Raw genomic sequence first — 17,511 nt, 5'->3', positions numbered from 1 at the left:
ATCTGCAGTGGTAGAATGCTCACCTGCCATGTGGGAGATTTGGGTTTGATTCCTGGTTCATGTACTTCCCCTTGCCAAAAAAAAAAAAAAAGATGTGTTTTTCTTTAAAACTTATTTTTTAATTTTGCAGCAATATTCACAACCTCAGCAGGCCTTGTATAGTGTGCAACAACAGGTTAGTTTATATTTTCTGTGTTAAGAACTGATTTTAAAATAGCCATTTGTTTAAAAATTCAATTGATAGAGATTCCCGCTATTATCAGGTCCCTTAATGTGTGATTGAATTCTTTGGTGGTACAGGAAGTTAAGTAAGTAAAAAGAAATTTCTCCAAGGGACAGGGAAATAAGAGAAAGGTCTTGAAAACCCAAATCCTTAATTAGCAGTAAGTCTTTTTCACATTATATCTAAGGAAGTGTTTATTGGATAATCTGGAAAGAATCACTTTGTAAAATTACTGAGTCTTTTACACTCTAACTCTTCTCTGGAAACATCCCTGCTCTGCTGCACTGGACTACATGTGGATGAAAATGAAAAGCTTTTTTCCGTCTGGAACCTAAACCCTAGAACTTTCAGTTCCTCCCCTCCCCCTCCTTTTTAATGCACCTGAGCACACACACCCCCTTTTCTCCCCTAAAATGAAATTGCGTGTGAATACCCAATATATATGATACTAAAACAGAACTATTGAAAATGCAAAGAAACCTCCCCTGGTCATTCTAACCCCTACTCCCAAGACACATTTGAACACTTTGAAAATCCCTAAGAAAGGCAAGTTTCTTTGGCCTCTCTTCACTAGACTCATATTCATGTTCCTTAAGGTCTTACATCTGTGATGGCAGGAAGAGATGAGGAAAACTCAAGGAGATGCAGGTCAAGGGAAAGAGAGTTTGCCTAGCTGAAGTCGAGATAGGCTGTAGCCTAGCCTAAGCACCCATTCTATGCCTTTCCATGACTAGGAGGTAATCGTTAGTCTGTCTCAGTAACTGAGCAATTAAGTTGTTTAGGAAAGTAGAGCAGTCAGGAGAGGAAAGGGATGGATAAAAGAGAGAGGGACCAAAAGCTGGATCTAAAGACACTTTGGAGAAGCTTGAAGCTTCTCATGTAAGCTCTTGTCCTTGGAATAGTGGCCCAATTTCATCTGTAGCTTAAACTGACCTGAGAAGCATTGTATTTTCCTAGAAGATTATAATATCCCACTGATAATTGTTTTAAGCCTTTAAAAATCTGGCTCAAAAATTGGCTGTCTCCAAAATATCCTCAGACTGCCTTTTAATAGTGTAAAGAAATACGTTATTAAAGATTACAGTGTATTAATTGAACCATATGAAAATGGCAATACTCATATGTTCTTTAAAAAATGGTGGTACTCAACCATTCTGGACTTAAAGAAAATAGTAATCTGATATGATAGGTTTAATTATTACATGACTCCAGGTAAACTGTTTTAAAATCAGTACCTTATATAGGTTCTTTCTTAGCTGTTTGCTATTTTTGGTGTTTTGTTTTGTTTTAACTTCTTCCCTTCTACCAATTCCTTTTATTTTCTGGCAGTGTAACATTTTGTCATTGCCAGAAAACCTCATGGCAGTGTTTGGTTTTTCATGGACTCTGTGCCTATAGCAAATCTATCAGGAGTGCTTTTCTTTTTCTTTTTTTTTTAATTTAAGAAAGCAAACAATATACTTAGAACCAAAGAGTGCTTTTCATTTTAAGGATATACATTAATTGAATGATCAGTGATTTTTTTTTTGATACAATTAGCATAAGGATGATAATCACTTCTATGGCATGGTAATTAACACATTTTAGAACTAGAAATCTTTCCCTCTAGAGGCCTATGTTTGTGGGGAGGGGGCATGGAAGTATTATTCCTATGGAATAGCAACAAAAACCTATTTCTTTAATTTTTTTGGATGCTGCTAAGTGCCTGTTGTTGAATGATGTTTGTATATCAGGTCTGCAGTGGTAGAAATAAGAAACCATACATATTGAATGACCCCTGTTACTTTTCACAAAATTTTTCTTAGAAAGAAAGAAAGTAATTATTTATAGGAATTTTTTCTTTTTATAAAGCACCTATAGAAACGACTATTCTGACTTCATTTGTTTGTCTTTTGTGTGTGTGTGTTTTTTCTTTTTTCAGTTACAACCCCAGCAGACCCTTTTAACACAGGTTAGTTTGACGTTACTTCTTTTGGATGTCTGAGGTACAAATAGACCAAAGTTTTATTCCTTTTCTTATTTTTATATTATTTGTTGGATTCATATATAAGTTTATCAGTATAATATTAAGTAAAGATGGAAAGTATATTGTTGTTTTGTTTTTTTTCTTTTATGCTTTTTGATTGTGGGTCCAACTGTGATCGTGTTTTAATAAAAAGAGGTCATTTTAAACTTAATACTGAATTTTAATCTTTACATTTTCTTTATACAAAATATTTTTAAGGACTCTTTTGCATGTTATTTCTTTTTTAGCTTGGCTTTAGATGGAGCTGATATTTTCTTTATTAGCATAATTTTTTAGTAGCATTTACAATTTTTTGTACTTTTGATATTTGATGCTGCTTTTCTACAGAATGGCTGCATAAACTCATGAAGGAAGATTTCAGATATGTATTTAAAATTTACTGCATGATAGATGCAGTTTGATCATATCTAAAAACATTTTAAATGCACCTGTTAGAAATATTTGTGAGCAATTCCACTTCTGAGAATTTGTGCTAAAAACGTAATCATACACATGCAAAATGATATAGGATATTCATTACAACTGTTTATAAGAGAAAATTAGGAACAATGTAAATGTCTTAAATAAGGGTCAGTTTAAAAATTATGATATATGCAAGAAGTCAGCAAACTTTTTCTCTTTCTGAAAAGGTTCAGATAATATATATTTTAGGCTTTGTCTCTTGCATATCCTTTTTTTTTTTTTACAACCCTTAAAACGTATAAAAGCCGTTCTTTGCTCATAGGCTGTTAAAAAAAAAACAAAAAAACAAACTGTGGACTGGATTTGGCCCCTGGTCATAGTTTGCTGACCACTGGCATGTGTATAGAGTAAAGTATACTGTGTAGTTGTTGAAATGGAAGAAGAACTTCTTTATGTACTAATATAGAATGATATCCTAAATACAGAAAGTGGAAGAAAAGGTTTACAGTGCCATATGTATTATATTATTCCATTTATATAAAAGGGTAAGGAGCATATCTATTTATGTCTGTCTGTCAGACAGATATTTTGTGTAAAACATCTCCAGGAGACTATAATAAAAACTGTTGACAGTGATTGCCTCATGAATAGTGAACCTGGGTAGCTGAAGAAAGGGATAAGACAAACTTTTATTATCACCTTTTACACATTTTTATTATTGAAGCTGTTAACTTATTTTTTTTAAATAAAGTACTTTGAGAAATGAGACTTTCTGTTTTTATTAAAGAACTGAAGTTAACCAACACTTATTTCCTATTTTCAGTTCCCAGTACTATAATTTCTAGGTTTAAGTAGAAAGGCTGAAAAAGTTTGTCTTTCCTTAGAATAGCATTTCCCAAAGTGTGCCCCATTGAACATTAGTATCTTGAGATATCACAGAGATTCCGGGAAAAAAGTAATTATGTGATCAAAGTTTAAGAAATGCTAAGTTCCTATACTATATGTATAGGACTTTCCTAAGTCTTTATTGTGCCACTGTGGATTTTGAATTTTTAAGAGGGGCTAAAATATGCATTCTGGTGTTTTTGTTTGTTTTTACTTTAATTATAGCAATTTTAGATTTTTCATAAACGTGAAGAAAGTACAGAGTTCCCATTATACCTCCCTCTTACACAGTATTCTCTGTTAACATTTTGCATTAGAGTGGTACCTTTGGTACATTTTACAAATTAATATTACAGTTATGCTGTCCACTTAGCCTAGTGTTTATTTTTTTCACATTTTTTTCATTTTATTAATTTTTTAATTTGTTAAAAAAATGTAACAACAAACACACACATTCTTAACTTATGATCATCCCGTTCTACCTATATAATTACTAATTCACAATATCATCACCATGATCATTTTTTAGAAGATTTGCATCAATTCAAAAAAAGAAATAAAAAGATAACAGAAAAAAGTTCATACATACCATACCTCTTAGCCCTCCTTTTCATTAATCACTAGCATTTCAATCTAAATTTTTACATTTGTTCCCCCATTATTTATTTTTATTCCATATGTTTTATTCATCTGTTGATAAGGTAGATAAAAGGAACATCAGACACAGGTTTTCACAATCACACGGTCACATTGTGAAAGCTGTATCATTATGCAGTCATCTTTAAGAAACATGATTACTGGAACACAGGTCTACACTTTCAGGCAGTTCCCTCCAGCCTCTCCATTACATTTTGACTAACAAAGTGATATCCATTTAATGCATAAGAATACCCTCCACGATAACATCTTGACTCTGTTTGGAATCTCTCAGCCATTGACTCTTTATTTTGTCTCATTTCACTCTTCCCCCTTTTGATCAAGAAGGTTTTCTCAATCCTTGATGCTGAGTCTCAGGTCATTCTAGGATTTCTGTCCCACATTGTCAGGAAGGTTCACACCCCTGGGAGTCATGTCCCACGTAGAGAGGGGGAGGGCAGTGAGTTTGCTTGTTGTGTTGGCTAGAGAGAGGCCAAATCTGAGCAACAAAAGAGGTTCTCTTGGGGGTGACTCTTAGGCCTAATTTTAAGTAGTTAGCCTACTGTTTAAATTAGAGTACACTCTGTTGCACGTTTTGGAGAGGGGGGGTTTGTGTGTGTATGCATGTGCTAGCTTCTGTATACCCTAAAATTCTCCTCTTTTCCATTTTCTGCCCTGTTTTTAAACTCACTGGATCATGAAACTTTTTTCCCTTGGAGTAACTTTTGTAAACACTCATCTTGGGAACATAATGATGAAATAGATTTAAAATAACTTTTTAGAGTCGGTGCTTACCTTCAAACTGTACATGTGCCTTTTTACTAATTTCAAATGAATTTTAATGTTTTGGATTAGTTTTAAGTAATTTTTATTTTTTACACAATTTTAAGTCATTATCTTACTTGAATGTTAATTTTATTTTATAGCCAACTGTTGCACTGCCTACAAGCCTTAGCCTGTCTACTCCTCAACCTGCAGCGCAGATAACTGTATCATATCCAACACCAAGGTCAAGTCAGCAGCAAACCCAACCTCAGAAGCAGCGAGTTTTCACAGGGGTGGTTACAAAGCTACACGATACATTTGGATTTGTGGATGAGGATGTATTCTTTCAGCTGAGGTAAAGTTCATTAAGTGTTGACAGATGCTGTCTTCTATTTATCATTAAGTATAGTGAGAAGAGCACAGGATAGAATTGTTTTTTCACTATAATTTATTTCTGTTTTAATCGTTCAGCTTTTATTATGTTTATACCTGTGAACTTTTTTGATGGCGAATGTGATAAAGGATATCTTTCGATTATTGAACAAACGAGTTATGGTAAACTCTTTATAAATGTTTTATAGGAGTTAGATAAATAGGGAGGATTAAATTTTTTTATAAATAGGGAGGATCAAATTTTGGTAACATATTTACAATAGTGTTTTGATAACTTTGTTGTAGCTACAAGAAATACGAATTTCCTTAGATATTTCAAATATATACTTTCTTAGAAGTATTGTATTTGAAATCGATTTTAATTACTTAGTATAGATTTTTTGGTTTTGTCTTGGTGGTGGTTTTTGCCCCCTACTGGACTGGGTATATTCCATCTTCTCTGCATTTATCTTTCCAGAGCCAAAGCTAATCTTACTTTTGGGTTAAGAAATGTTATATAGAGACACACAGTATTAGGAGACTATCAGGTGGTAAATTGTTTCTTACATTTCAAACCTTGTGTTTATATAGAGAGAGTGAAACTCATGATCAGTTCTAAAATGAATACGTCTAGGAGGTATATCTACTGTAAGAAAACGAGCTTTCTGTGCTTTCATTTCAGATATAAGTTTACTTTAAATTTACTTTAAAATGTTAAGTATGTGAATCTTTTTCGATGGAGGTCTCTTTTTTTTATTACCCTTAAATTTTTTATTTTCAAATAATCCCAAACGTATAGGACAGTTGGAAAAAGGATACAAAACCCATACAGAGAACTTTAGCACTTGGGGCATGGGGGGTTGTCTCTTTAATTGTGTTTATATTAAACTTAATTTTTTTGTGTGCTTTTGCAGTGCTGTCAAAGGGAAAACCCCCCAAGTGGGTGACAGAGTATTAGTTGAAGCTACTTATAATCCTAATATGCCTTTTAAATGGAATGCACAAAGAATTCAAACGTTACCGAATCAGGTACATAAAATATTTTATTGTGTTAGGTGTTATAGAAATTAGGTAATTGAGTCATCCCATTCACAGGGATTTTTTTCACTTTTATTTTTCTTATTTATTTTTGTTAAGAATCAGTCACAAACTCAGCCTTTGCTGAAGACTCCTCCTGCCGTACTTCAGCCGATTGCACCGCAGACAACATTTGGTGTTCAGGCTCAGCCCCAGCCCCAATCTCTGCTTCAAGCACAGATATCAGCAGCATCCATTACACCACTATTGCAGACACAGCCGCAGCCTTTATTACAGCAACCACAGCAGAAAGGTATTACGTGTAGTAATGTATGTTTGGAAGTTCAGTGAATTTAAGACAAATATCAAATATACTAAAATTCTGTCCTGCTATTTTTATATCTTTACTGTAATGGAAGAAAATGTTTTTAAAACTTAATTTCTTATAGCAATAATATTTATCCACATGTAGGAATCTGGTAGTTGTGCTTTTAATTGCTCATTGAACCATAGTACTTCAAATGAATGAGCTGTGGTTTTTTTTTTTTTTTTTTTTTTTTTTAACATGAGCAGGCACCAGGGATTGAACCTGGGTCCTCTGGCATGGCAGGCAAGCATTCTTGCCTGCTGAGCCACCGTGGCCCGCCTTGAGCTGTGTTTTAATATTTCCTTTGCAAATTGATCTTTTAGAACTTGACATTTTCTTACAGAAATAATGTTAAAAATGATAGTCTGAGTTACAGAATCCTACTTAATCAATTTGACTTTTATGTAATTGTGGCATTTTCTCATCTTTAAAGTAAATTATGACACGCAACAAAGTGATAAATTATAATGAGTTATTAAATGAATACTCTGTAATCCTACAGATGTTAGCTTTTTCTATTAATAGCTTTACTCTTTTATGTATGCATCCTCATAAATGCAATTTATCTTTTTGCCTGTTTTTGAGCTTTATAAAATGATTCCATTATATAATCTTTTTTGTAAGTTTTTCATACTCTTCCATGTGGCTCTGGTTTGTTCATTTTCATTATTGCTTAGCAGTCCATTGAATGGAGATTGTGCAGCTTATGTGTTCTTTTTGGCAAACATTTCGATGGTTTCTAGTTTTTCGCTATTTCTGAAAATGCTGCAATGAATGTTCTCATATACTTGTTTAGAGGCAGTGTGCACAAGTTTCTCTGGCATATATACCTTTGAGTGGAGTGGCTGGATCAGAAGGTATATAAATATGTTAAATTTACTTGTTGAAGGTACTTGGATGTTCCAAATGCCATGGTTTCTGATTTTTTTCTTTCTCATATTTTCTTAAGTTTCTATTTTCAACTTGTGAATTGGGACTTAAATCACATTTTTTCCCTTACTACCCTCTTAGAGGAGATATGGCTTCTGTGGGAAAGTTCAAGAAAGCAGTTTTTTTTTATTAATTAAAAAAAATTTTTTTTAATACCAAAAACCACCAAACAAACTCAAACATTCTTAACTTTTGATCATTCCATTCTACATATGTAATCAGTAATTCACAGTGTCATCACATAGTTGCATATTCATCATGGTCATTTCTTGGAACATTTGCATCTATTCAGAAAAAGAAATAAAAAGATAACAGAAAAAAATTCATACATACCTTACCCCTCCCTTTCATTGATCCCTAGCATTTCAAACTGAATTTATTTTAACATTTGTTCCCCCTATTACTTATTTTTATTCCATATGTTCTACTCATCTGTTGACAAGGTAGATAAAAGGAGCATCAGACACAAGGTTTTCACAATCACAGTCACATTGCGAAAGCTGTATCATTATACAGTCATCTTCAAGAAACATGGCTACTGGAACACAGCTCTACATTTTCAGGCAGTTCCCTCCAGCTTCTCCATTACGTCTTGGATAACAAGGTGATATCTACTTAATGCGTAAGAATAACCTCCATGATAACCTCTAGACTCTGTTTGGAATCTCACAGCTATTGACACTTTGTCTCATTTCACTCTTTCCCCTTTGGTTGAGAAGGTTTTCTCAATCCCTTGATGCTAAGTCTCAGCTCATTTCAATGCCGTGATGCTGAGTCTCAGCTCATTGTAGGTTTCTGTCCCACATTGCCAAGAAAGTCCACAAGCCTTGGAGTCATGTCCCCCATAGACAGGGGTGGGCAGTGACTTTGCTTGTTGTATTGGTTGGAGACAGAGGCCACAGCTGAGTAACAAAAGAGGTTCTCTTGGGGGTGACTCTTAGGTCTAATTTTAAGTAGGCTTGACCTATCCTTTGTTTGGTTAAGTTTCATGGGAACAAACCCCAAGACTGGCGACTCAGCCTATAGCTTTGGTTGTCCACACTGCTTGTGAAAATATCAATAATTCAACTTAGAAAGGTTGTATTTCCCCCATTCTCACCATTCCCTGAAGGGGACTTTGCAAATACATTTCCATTCACTGATCAAATCACTCTGGGATTCATCAGGGGATCACTCTGGACAAACCAATAAAATCTAATGTCCTACTCAAGGTTCCATGTACTTATGTTGTTCAGCCAACTATCTACATAAGTTATATTAGGAGATGCACTAGTCAAAATAGAAATTTTGTACCAAATAAACATTTTTTCATTTAGTCTCACACATAAGTTGAAATTTTAAAATATTAATTACCATCTATTTTCAGCACCCTGCAGTAATGACATTACTTTGTTCTTCCTCATGCAAAAACATTTTTAAATTTGTACATTTAGTCATTATCATTATACACTCTAGGCATTTCTAGATTATACCATCCCAATCTTTATCATCTATCTTTCTGATTTCATTTGTGCCCCCAACCCTCCTCCCTCTGTCATTCTCACATTCAGCTTCATTCAGCATTTTAATGTAATTGTATTACAGTTAGGTAGTGTTGTGCTGTCCATTTCTGAGTTTTTATATTCAGTCCTGTTGCACAATCTATCCCTTCAGCTCCAGTAATCTTACCCTATTTTTATGTCCTGATGGTCTCTGTTACCAACGAAATATTCCAAGTTTATTCACTAATATCAGTTCATATCAGTGAGACCATAAGTATTTGTCCTTTTCCTTTTGGCTAATCACATTCAGCATAATGTCCTTAAGGTCCATCCATGTTGTTACATACTTCATAACTTTATTCTGTCTGACAGGTGCATAATATTCCATCGTATGTATATGCCACAGTTTGTTTAGCCACCCGTCTGTTGATGGACATTTTGACTGTTTCCATCTCTTGGTAATTGTAAATAATGCTGCTATAAACCTTGGAGTGCAAATGTCCGTTTGTGTCCTTGCTCTCATGTCCTTTGAGTAGAGACAGCATATAGATGGGTCTTGTTTTTTAATCCATTCTGGCCAGTCTGTCTTTTGATTGGGGAGTTTAATCCATTAACATTTAGTGTTATTACTGCATGGTAGTACTTTCTTCTACTATTTTGCCTTCTGGATTTTATGTCATATCGAATTTTCCTTCTTTTTACCTTTACTCATAGTCGTCCTTTCTACATTCTTCTCCACACCTCTCTCTTCTGTGTTTTTATCTGTCTCTAGTGCTCCCTTTAGTATTTCTTGGAGAGCTAGTCTCTTGGTCACAAATTGTCTCAGTGATTTTTTTTTTGTCTGAAAATGTTTTAATTTCTCCCTCATTTTTGAAGAACAATTTTGCTGGATATAGAATTCTTGGTTGGCAGTTTTTCTCTTCTAATAATTTAAATATATCATCCCACTGTCTTCTCACCTCCATGGTTGCTACTGACAGATCTATACATAGTCTTATTGGGCTTCCCTTGTACATGATGGTTTGCTTTTCTCTTGCTGCTTTCAAGGTTCTGTCTTTCTCTTTCACCTCTGACATTCTGATTAGTAAATGTCTTGGAGTATGTCTATTTGGATCTCTTGTGTTTGGGGTATGCTGCACTTCTTGGTTCTGTAATTTTAAATCTTTCATAAGCATTGGGAAATTTTCAGTGATAATTTCCCCCATTAGTTTTTCTCCTCCTTTTCCCTTCTCTTCTCCTTCTGGGACACCCACAACACGTATGTTTGTTCGCTTCATATTGTCTTTCAATTCCCTGAGTCCCTGCTCATATTTTTCCAATTTTTTCCATATATTTTCTTTTTCTTAACAGATTTCAGATGTTCCATCCTCCAGTTCAGAAATCCTATGTTCTGGCTCTCAAAATCTGTCATTGTAGGTGTCCGTTGCTTTTTTCATCTCTTCTACTGTGCCTTTCATTTCCATAAGTTCTGTGATTTGTTTTTTCAGACTTTCGATTTCTTCTTTTTGTTCATTCCTTGCCTTCTTTATATCCTCCCTCAATTCATTGATTTGGTTTTGATGAGGTTTTCCATGTCTGTTCGTACATTCTGAATTAAATGTTTCAGCTCCTCTATCTCATTTGAATTGTTGGTTTGTTCCTTTGACTGGGACATATCTTCAGTTTTCCTAGTGTGATTTGTTATTTTTTTGCTGGTGTCTAGGCATTTAATTACCTTAATTAGTTTGTAATGGAGATTGTTTGCACCTCCTTTACCTACGGTTTTCTTGCTCGATGAATTTGTTGTCTATCTGTTCTTTGACATTCAGTTCAGCTTTTTCTGGACCACTAGCTTAGGTTTTGTTTAACAGAGGAGAATTTTTCAGTTCTTGTTTCTTGCCTTGCCTGTATGGTCCCTTTTTCCCCCCACCCTTAGGAGGGTCTCCTTAGGTATTATAGACTGCAGCCGGATTTTCCCAGAGCAACCCGGCCTCCTATCAGGAGGAAAGAGTCCCCTGTGTCGGTTTTCCCTGAGGATGAGACCCAGCAGTTTGAAAGACTTTCCTGTGAATTCTCTGGACTCTGTTTTTCTTATCCTCCTCGGTATGGTGCTTGTCTGCCTGCAGGTCCCACTAGCATGAGATGATGCGGTACCTTTAACTTTGGGTGGGGGCGTGGTGGAGACAGAGGAGAGGTTGTAGGCTGGTTTTAATGGCTTCTAATTACCAAACCCTGGTGTCTGAATTCCTTGAGAAAGGGATCCACCTGAGTTGGGCTTCACCCCTCCCCTGGAGAATGCACAGGCTCCAGATGAGCCCTCAAACCAGTTTGTTTCTGCCTATGCCTGGGGCATTTGCAGCCTGAGGAGCCCTGTCACGTTATCCAAAGACAATCAAACCTTTGTAGAAACACAGCCACACAAAAACATGTTTCCTTCTTTTTTTCCTTTTTCTGTCAGCCCTGCCCTCTTGGCACCAGGGTCAAAATGAGCGAGCTCCACTTTTTTTTAATTTGTTAATTAATTCCACAATTGGAGTTTCCTTGGGCTCAGCCCCTGCTGCTGGTCAAGTCCCTTTCCTTTCCCCTCTGGGAAGCAGCCTGTGGGGGAGGGGTGGTCGCCACTGCTTGGCAACCTCACAGTTCTGGGGGTCTCGCAGCCGGTCCAGCTGTTCCAGACTGGGGTACACTGTGTGTCCAGTTAGTGACGTGTCCCCAGGAGCTGTTCTGTACTGTTTCTGGTTATTTAGTAGTTGTTTTGGGTGATGAACTAAAACATGCACATTGTTAAGCTGCCATCTTGGCCCAGAAGTCCTCCTATTGTATCTTTGTCTGACTTTGGTATTAGGTTATGTTGCCTTTTAGAATGAGTTAGGTAGCTTTCCCTCTCTTCAGTTTTTTTTAAGCAAACTAGAGCAGCATTGGTACTAATTCTTCTTTTTGCTTAAATTTAAAAAAAGTTTTTTTTAAACATAACAGCATGTAAACATAAACAATCTTACCATATGATCATTCTGTTCTTGGTATATAATTAATAACTCACAATATCATCACATAGTTGTATATTCATCACCATGATCATTTCTTAGAACACTTGCATCAATTCACAAAACAAAATAAAAAGAAAAAAGTTCATATATACCATACCCCTTACTCTTCCCTCTCATTGACTGCTGGTATTTCCTTCTACCCAATATGTTTTAGCCTTTGTTTCCCCTGTTTTTTTCTGTACCCCTTACCACTCCCTTTCTTTGATCACTAGCGTTTCAATCAACTAAATTTATTTTAACATTTGTTCCCCCTATTATTTATTTATTTTTATTCCATATGTTTTACTCATCTGTCCATACCATAGATAAAAGGAACATGAGACACAAGGTTTTCACAATCAGACAGTCACACTGCGGAAGCTGTATCATTATACAATCATCTTCAAGAAACATGGGTACTGGAACACAGCTGTACATTTTCAGGCACTTCTCTCCAGCTTCTCCAATATACCTTAACTAAAAAGGATATCTATATAATACGTAAGAATAACTTCCAGGATAACCTCTCGACTCTGATATCTTTCAGCCATTGACAGTTTTTCTCATTTCGCTCTTTCCCTTTTTGGTCGAGAAGGTTTTCTCAATCCCTTGATGCTATGTCTCAGTTCATTGTAGCATTTCTGTCCCATGTTGCCAGGAAGGTCCACACCCCTGGGAGTCATGTCCCATGTAGAGAGGGGGAGGGCAGTGAGTTTGCTTGTTGTGTTGGCTGAGAGAGAGAGAGGCCACATCTGAGCAACAAAAGAGGTTCTCTGGGGGTGACTCTCAGGCCTAACTTAAAGTAGACTTAGCCTATCCTTTGTGGGGTTAAATTTCATATGAAAACCCCAAGATTGGGGGCTCGGCCTATTGCTTTGGTTGTCCCCACTGCTTATGAGAATATCAAGAATTCTTGGGGAAATTGAATTTTCCCCCTTTCTCACCAGTTCTAGTTTGCTAGGGAACTGTTCTAGTTTGCTAGCTGCCAGAATGTAATATATCAGAAACGGAATGACTTTCTTTTTTTTTTTCTTTTTAATTTTTTATTAATTAAAAAAAATTACAAGAAACACAAACATTCCCAACACATACATTCAGCAATTCACAATATCATCATATAGTTGCATATTCATCATCATGATCATTTCCCAGAACATTAGCATCAATTCAGAAAAAGAAATAAAAAGACAACAGAAAAATATAACAAACAAAAAAAAATTTTACAGGCCATACCCCTTACTGATCCATTTCATTGATCACTAGCATTTCAAACTAAATCTATTTTAACATTTGTTCCCCCTATTATTTATTTTTATTCCATATGTTCCTCTCATCTGTTGACAAGGTAGATAAAAGGAGCATCAGACACAAGGTTTTCACAATCACACAGTCACATTGTGAAAGCTATATCATTATACAGTCATCTTCAAGAAACATGGCTACTGGAACACAGCTCTACATTTTCAGGCAGTTCCCTCCAGCCTCTCCATTACATCTTGAATAACAAGGTTATATCTACTTAATGCATAAGAATAACCTCCAGGTTAACCTCTGGGCTCTGTTTGGAATCTCTCAGCCATTGACACTGTCTCATTTCATTCTTCCCCCTTTTGGTCGAGAAGGTTTTCTCAATCCCTTGATACTGAATCTCAGCTCATTCCAGGATTTCTGTCCCCCGCTGCCAGAAAGATCCACAGCCCTGGGAGTCATGTCCCACTCAGACAGGGGGAGGGTGGTCAGTCTGCTTGGTGTGTTGGCTGGAGAGAGAGGCCACATCTGAGCAACAAAAGAGGTTCTCTTGAGGGTGACTCTTAGGCTTAATTTTAAGTAGGCTTGACCTATCCCCTTTGGGGTTAAGTTTCATATGAAAACCCCAAGATTGGGGGTGACTCTTAGGCTTAATTTTAAGTAGGCTTGACCTATCCCCTTTGGGGTTAAGTTTCATATGAAAACCCCAAGATTGGGGGCTCGGCCTATTGGCTTTGGTTGTCCCCACTCCTTATGAGAATATCAAGAATTCTTGGGGAAATTGAATTTTCCCCCTTTCTCACCAGTCCGCCAAGGGAACTGTTCTAGTTTGCTAGCTGCCAGAATGCAATATACCAGAAACGGAATTACTTTTAACAAGGGGAATTTAATGTTGCTAGTTTTCAGTTCTAAGGCTGAGAAAATGTCCCAGTTAAAACAAGTCTATAGAAATGTCCAATAAAAGGCATCCAGGGAAAGATAACTTGGTTCAAGAAGGCCGATGATATTCAGGGTTTCTCTCTCATCTGGAAAGGCACATGGTGAACACAGTCATAGTTTCTCTCTGAGCTGAAAAGCTACATGGTGAGCAAGGCATCATCTGCTACTTTCTTTCCTGGCTTCCTGTTTCATGAAGCTCCCCGGGAGGTGTTTTCCTTCTTCATCTCCAGAGGTCACTGGCTTGTGGGGTCTCTGCTTCTCATCCTATGTCGTTCTTCTCTACTCTCTCTGAATCTCCTTCTTTCTCCAAAATGTTCCTCTATTATAGGACTCCAGAAGCTTATCAAGACCCACCCAAATGTTATCACCTAATCCAGTTTAACTAAATCACTTCATCCAGGGAGATGATCTGATTACAGTTTCAAATATATAGTATTGAATAGGGATTATTCTACTTTTATGAAATGGGATTTTGATTAAAACATGCTTTTCTAGGCTCCATATATCCTTTCAAACCAGCCCAGTTGCTCACTCTTATTTTTAATTGTGGCAATAAATATGCACCATAAACATTCCCATTTCAACCACTCCCAAGCATTCCATTCAGTATAATTAATCACATTCACAATATTACTGTACCCTCATCACCTTCTATTATTGAAACTTTCCTGTTTTTCTGTCCCCTGCCTTCATATCCTGTATTCTAATTTCAGTGTCAGTAAGCTTGCATATTCTCCAATATTTTCTTTTTAGTTAAGAGGGGACTTAAATTTAGCATCTTAAATCTATAGCAGTCTCATTTGCTTTGATACTAACTTAACAACCACTAGTTAAGTTAGTATATATACAATATATACTGTTCAATTGTATGTACAAACTGTGTTCCTATACCCCTGTATTCCCAACCTTTATGTAGTTCTTGTCCCCCATTATATGTTTATACATTTTGAATGTAACCAGTGATTTTTCACAGCATATCCATTTGCTTTGACACTTAATCTTAATGAAGCTCCCTTGTATGTGACATTGGCTTCTGAAATTTGGCTTTCAGAAATTTCTGTGTTTGCATTCGACTGTTTCATTAGAGCAAGGTGCCCTGTTGTCTGTCTGGGTTTACCCTATTTGGAATTCACTGAGTGTCTTCTCAGAGTCTGTTCACTTTTCTTCAGTTTTAGTTCTTTCTGCTCTTCAGACTGGATGATCTCAATTGTATTAACTTCAAGTTCTCTGAATCTTTGTTCTGTCAGTTCCAATCTGTTGTTGTACTCCTCTAGGGAATTGTTCGTTGTTTTCCCTGATTTTCTTTAGTTCTTTTTCCATATATTTTCCTTTAGCTCTTTGAACATATTTAGGACCATTTCCTGAAGTCTTTGGTTTGTCCCAGGTCTGGTCCTCTTCATTGATACTTTCTAATGCTTTAATAGTCTTCCTTTGCTTGGACTATCATTTCCCTCTCTGTATATGTTTTGTAATCTTTTGTTGACACCTGGAGATTTTGGTATTTTAATGTGTTATTACTGGACTTTAGATTGAGGTGTTTATTCTTTAAGCTTATATGCATCTAGTGTTAAGACAAGCTTTTCTTCAGTGTCAGGAAGTAATAAAAAAAAGTTTTAAAGAAGGAACAAAAAAAACCCCTTTTCCTGTCTGGGTCTGTTGACCTGTTCAGATGCTTTCCTTCAGGGTTTATCTATACAATAAATTTAGAAAATAGCTCCAGGCCAAAGCTTAAGGACTTCCATGATCCTTTCTCCATGTTTATTGTTTTGAACATCTTGGGCATATTTCTGTAGCCCTAGAATTCCCCATTATACACAGATACTAATGTCACCTCTACCCTGAGAAACAGTTTCCTTGTGGTCCTGGACACTGCTCTGTATGTCCGATACCTAGTAATCCCTTGCCTCCCCTGGCAGCCATGGCTTGTCTGTTCTCCCATAGCATGTAGCAGAATAGCTCTTTGAGCTGCCTACTGCACTGAGGGCAAGTTCTGTGACAGCAAGCCTGTGTGATATTTCTCCTTGTCCACCACAAAGATAGGCCCAGACATACCCCTAGTATGGGCAAGAGAGTTCTTGTGCTCCCTCAAGAACAGGACAGTGACCCCTCCTGGGAGCACAGATGGGCATTTTATCTAGCTAGTGAAGGGATAGTGTATGGGCCAGTTAGGGTGCCACAAGATCCTGAGACTTCTAAGTAACCTTTTTGAGTGGGGGTTCACTTTGTTTCTGCAAGCCTTCAGCTGTTTTTTTTTTGAGCTTTGAGAAAGATTTTTTTCAGTTCATGCTTGTTGTTCAAGCTTGTGGAGTAACAGAGTCCTAAAGCTACCCTTATCGGACTGGTTTTAGCAAATTTTAAAGAAAAACATCTTTTTTAATTTTTGTTGCCTGAGAAGATATTCAGAAGTGAAAATTATTTTAATCCAAAGGTGTGAAGGATTTTTTGTTGTTTAAACTCTTTTCAGATGCTTTTATCTGTCTGTAAACTATTTTAAGGTCATGGTTTAGCAAAGATGGTATAAATATATTATCTTACCTGGAAGTAAAATAAATATTTAATTGTGTTTTAAGATGAATTATTTTTCAATATTAGGAAGAATTCACCAAGACAGTACCTGTTTTTGAAAAATATATTGTATTGACTTGAAAAAGGCAATTTTAGTGATTCCAGGTTATTTTGGTGATGTTCATTCATATAGCCAACAGTTAGAATGTATCCAAGTAATGTTTTATAATTTGTTTAAATGTGTTAAAAATTTTTTCCTTATTTTTTAAGCTGGTTTACTGCAGCCCCCTGTCCGTATAGTTTCACAGCCACAACCAGCACGAAGGTTAGATCCTCCATCCAGATTTTCAGGAAGGAATGACAGAGGGGATCAAGTACCTAACAGAAAAGATGACCGAAGGTATATTTGAAAAGTACACTATGAACTTTTGTTGCTGCATTTGCATTATATTGATTGCATTAATGAACTCTTCTGTAATGCCCAGAAATATCAGTAATTTTAGAAAATTTTGTTTTGTTTTTAAGTCGTGAAAGGGAGAGAGAAAGACGTCGATCCAGAGAAAGATCGCCTCAGAGAAAACGTTCCCGGGAGAGATCTCCCCGAAGAGAGAGAGAACGATCACCTCGGAGAGTTCGACGTGTTGTTCCACGTTACACAGTTCAATTCTCAAAGTTTTCTTTGGATTGGTAGGTTCTTTCTCCCCATTGTT

At 36.3% G+C, this 17,511-nt stretch overlaps 1 protein-coding gene across 3 annotated transcripts in view; it reads left to right on the top strand.

The window, feature by feature from the left end:
- The window catches only part of CCAR1 (cell division cycle and apoptosis regulator 1), a 56,818-nt gene that overhangs the window by 13,096 nt on the left and 26,211 nt on the right, over positions 1-17,511 (top strand). For all 3 annotated transcript variants that reach the window (XM_077125093.1, XM_077125094.1, XM_077125095.1), the window contains exons 4-10: positions 131-175; positions 2,145-2,174; positions 5,099-5,292; positions 6,224-6,338; positions 6,447-6,639; positions 17,072-17,201; positions 17,327-17,488. In XM_077125093.1, coding sequence (XP_076981208.1) covers positions 131-175; positions 2,145-2,174; positions 5,099-5,292; positions 6,224-6,338; positions 6,447-6,639; positions 17,072-17,201; positions 17,327-17,488 — 869 coding nt within the window. The remainder of the gene's footprint in view (positions 1-130; positions 176-2,144; positions 2,175-5,098; positions 5,293-6,223; positions 6,339-6,446; positions 6,640-17,071; positions 17,202-17,326; positions 17,489-17,511) is intronic.

The sequence above is a fragment of the Tamandua tetradactyla genome, chromosome 13 (assembly GCF_023851605.1).
Source record: "Tamandua tetradactyla isolate mTamTet1 chromosome 13, mTamTet1.pri, whole genome shotgun sequence".
Taxonomy (NCBI): domain Eukaryota; kingdom Metazoa; phylum Chordata; class Mammalia; order Pilosa; family Myrmecophagidae; genus Tamandua; species Tamandua tetradactyla.
Note: the sequence above shows the minus strand (reverse complement) of the source record. Positions and strands in the feature narration are given on the sequence as shown.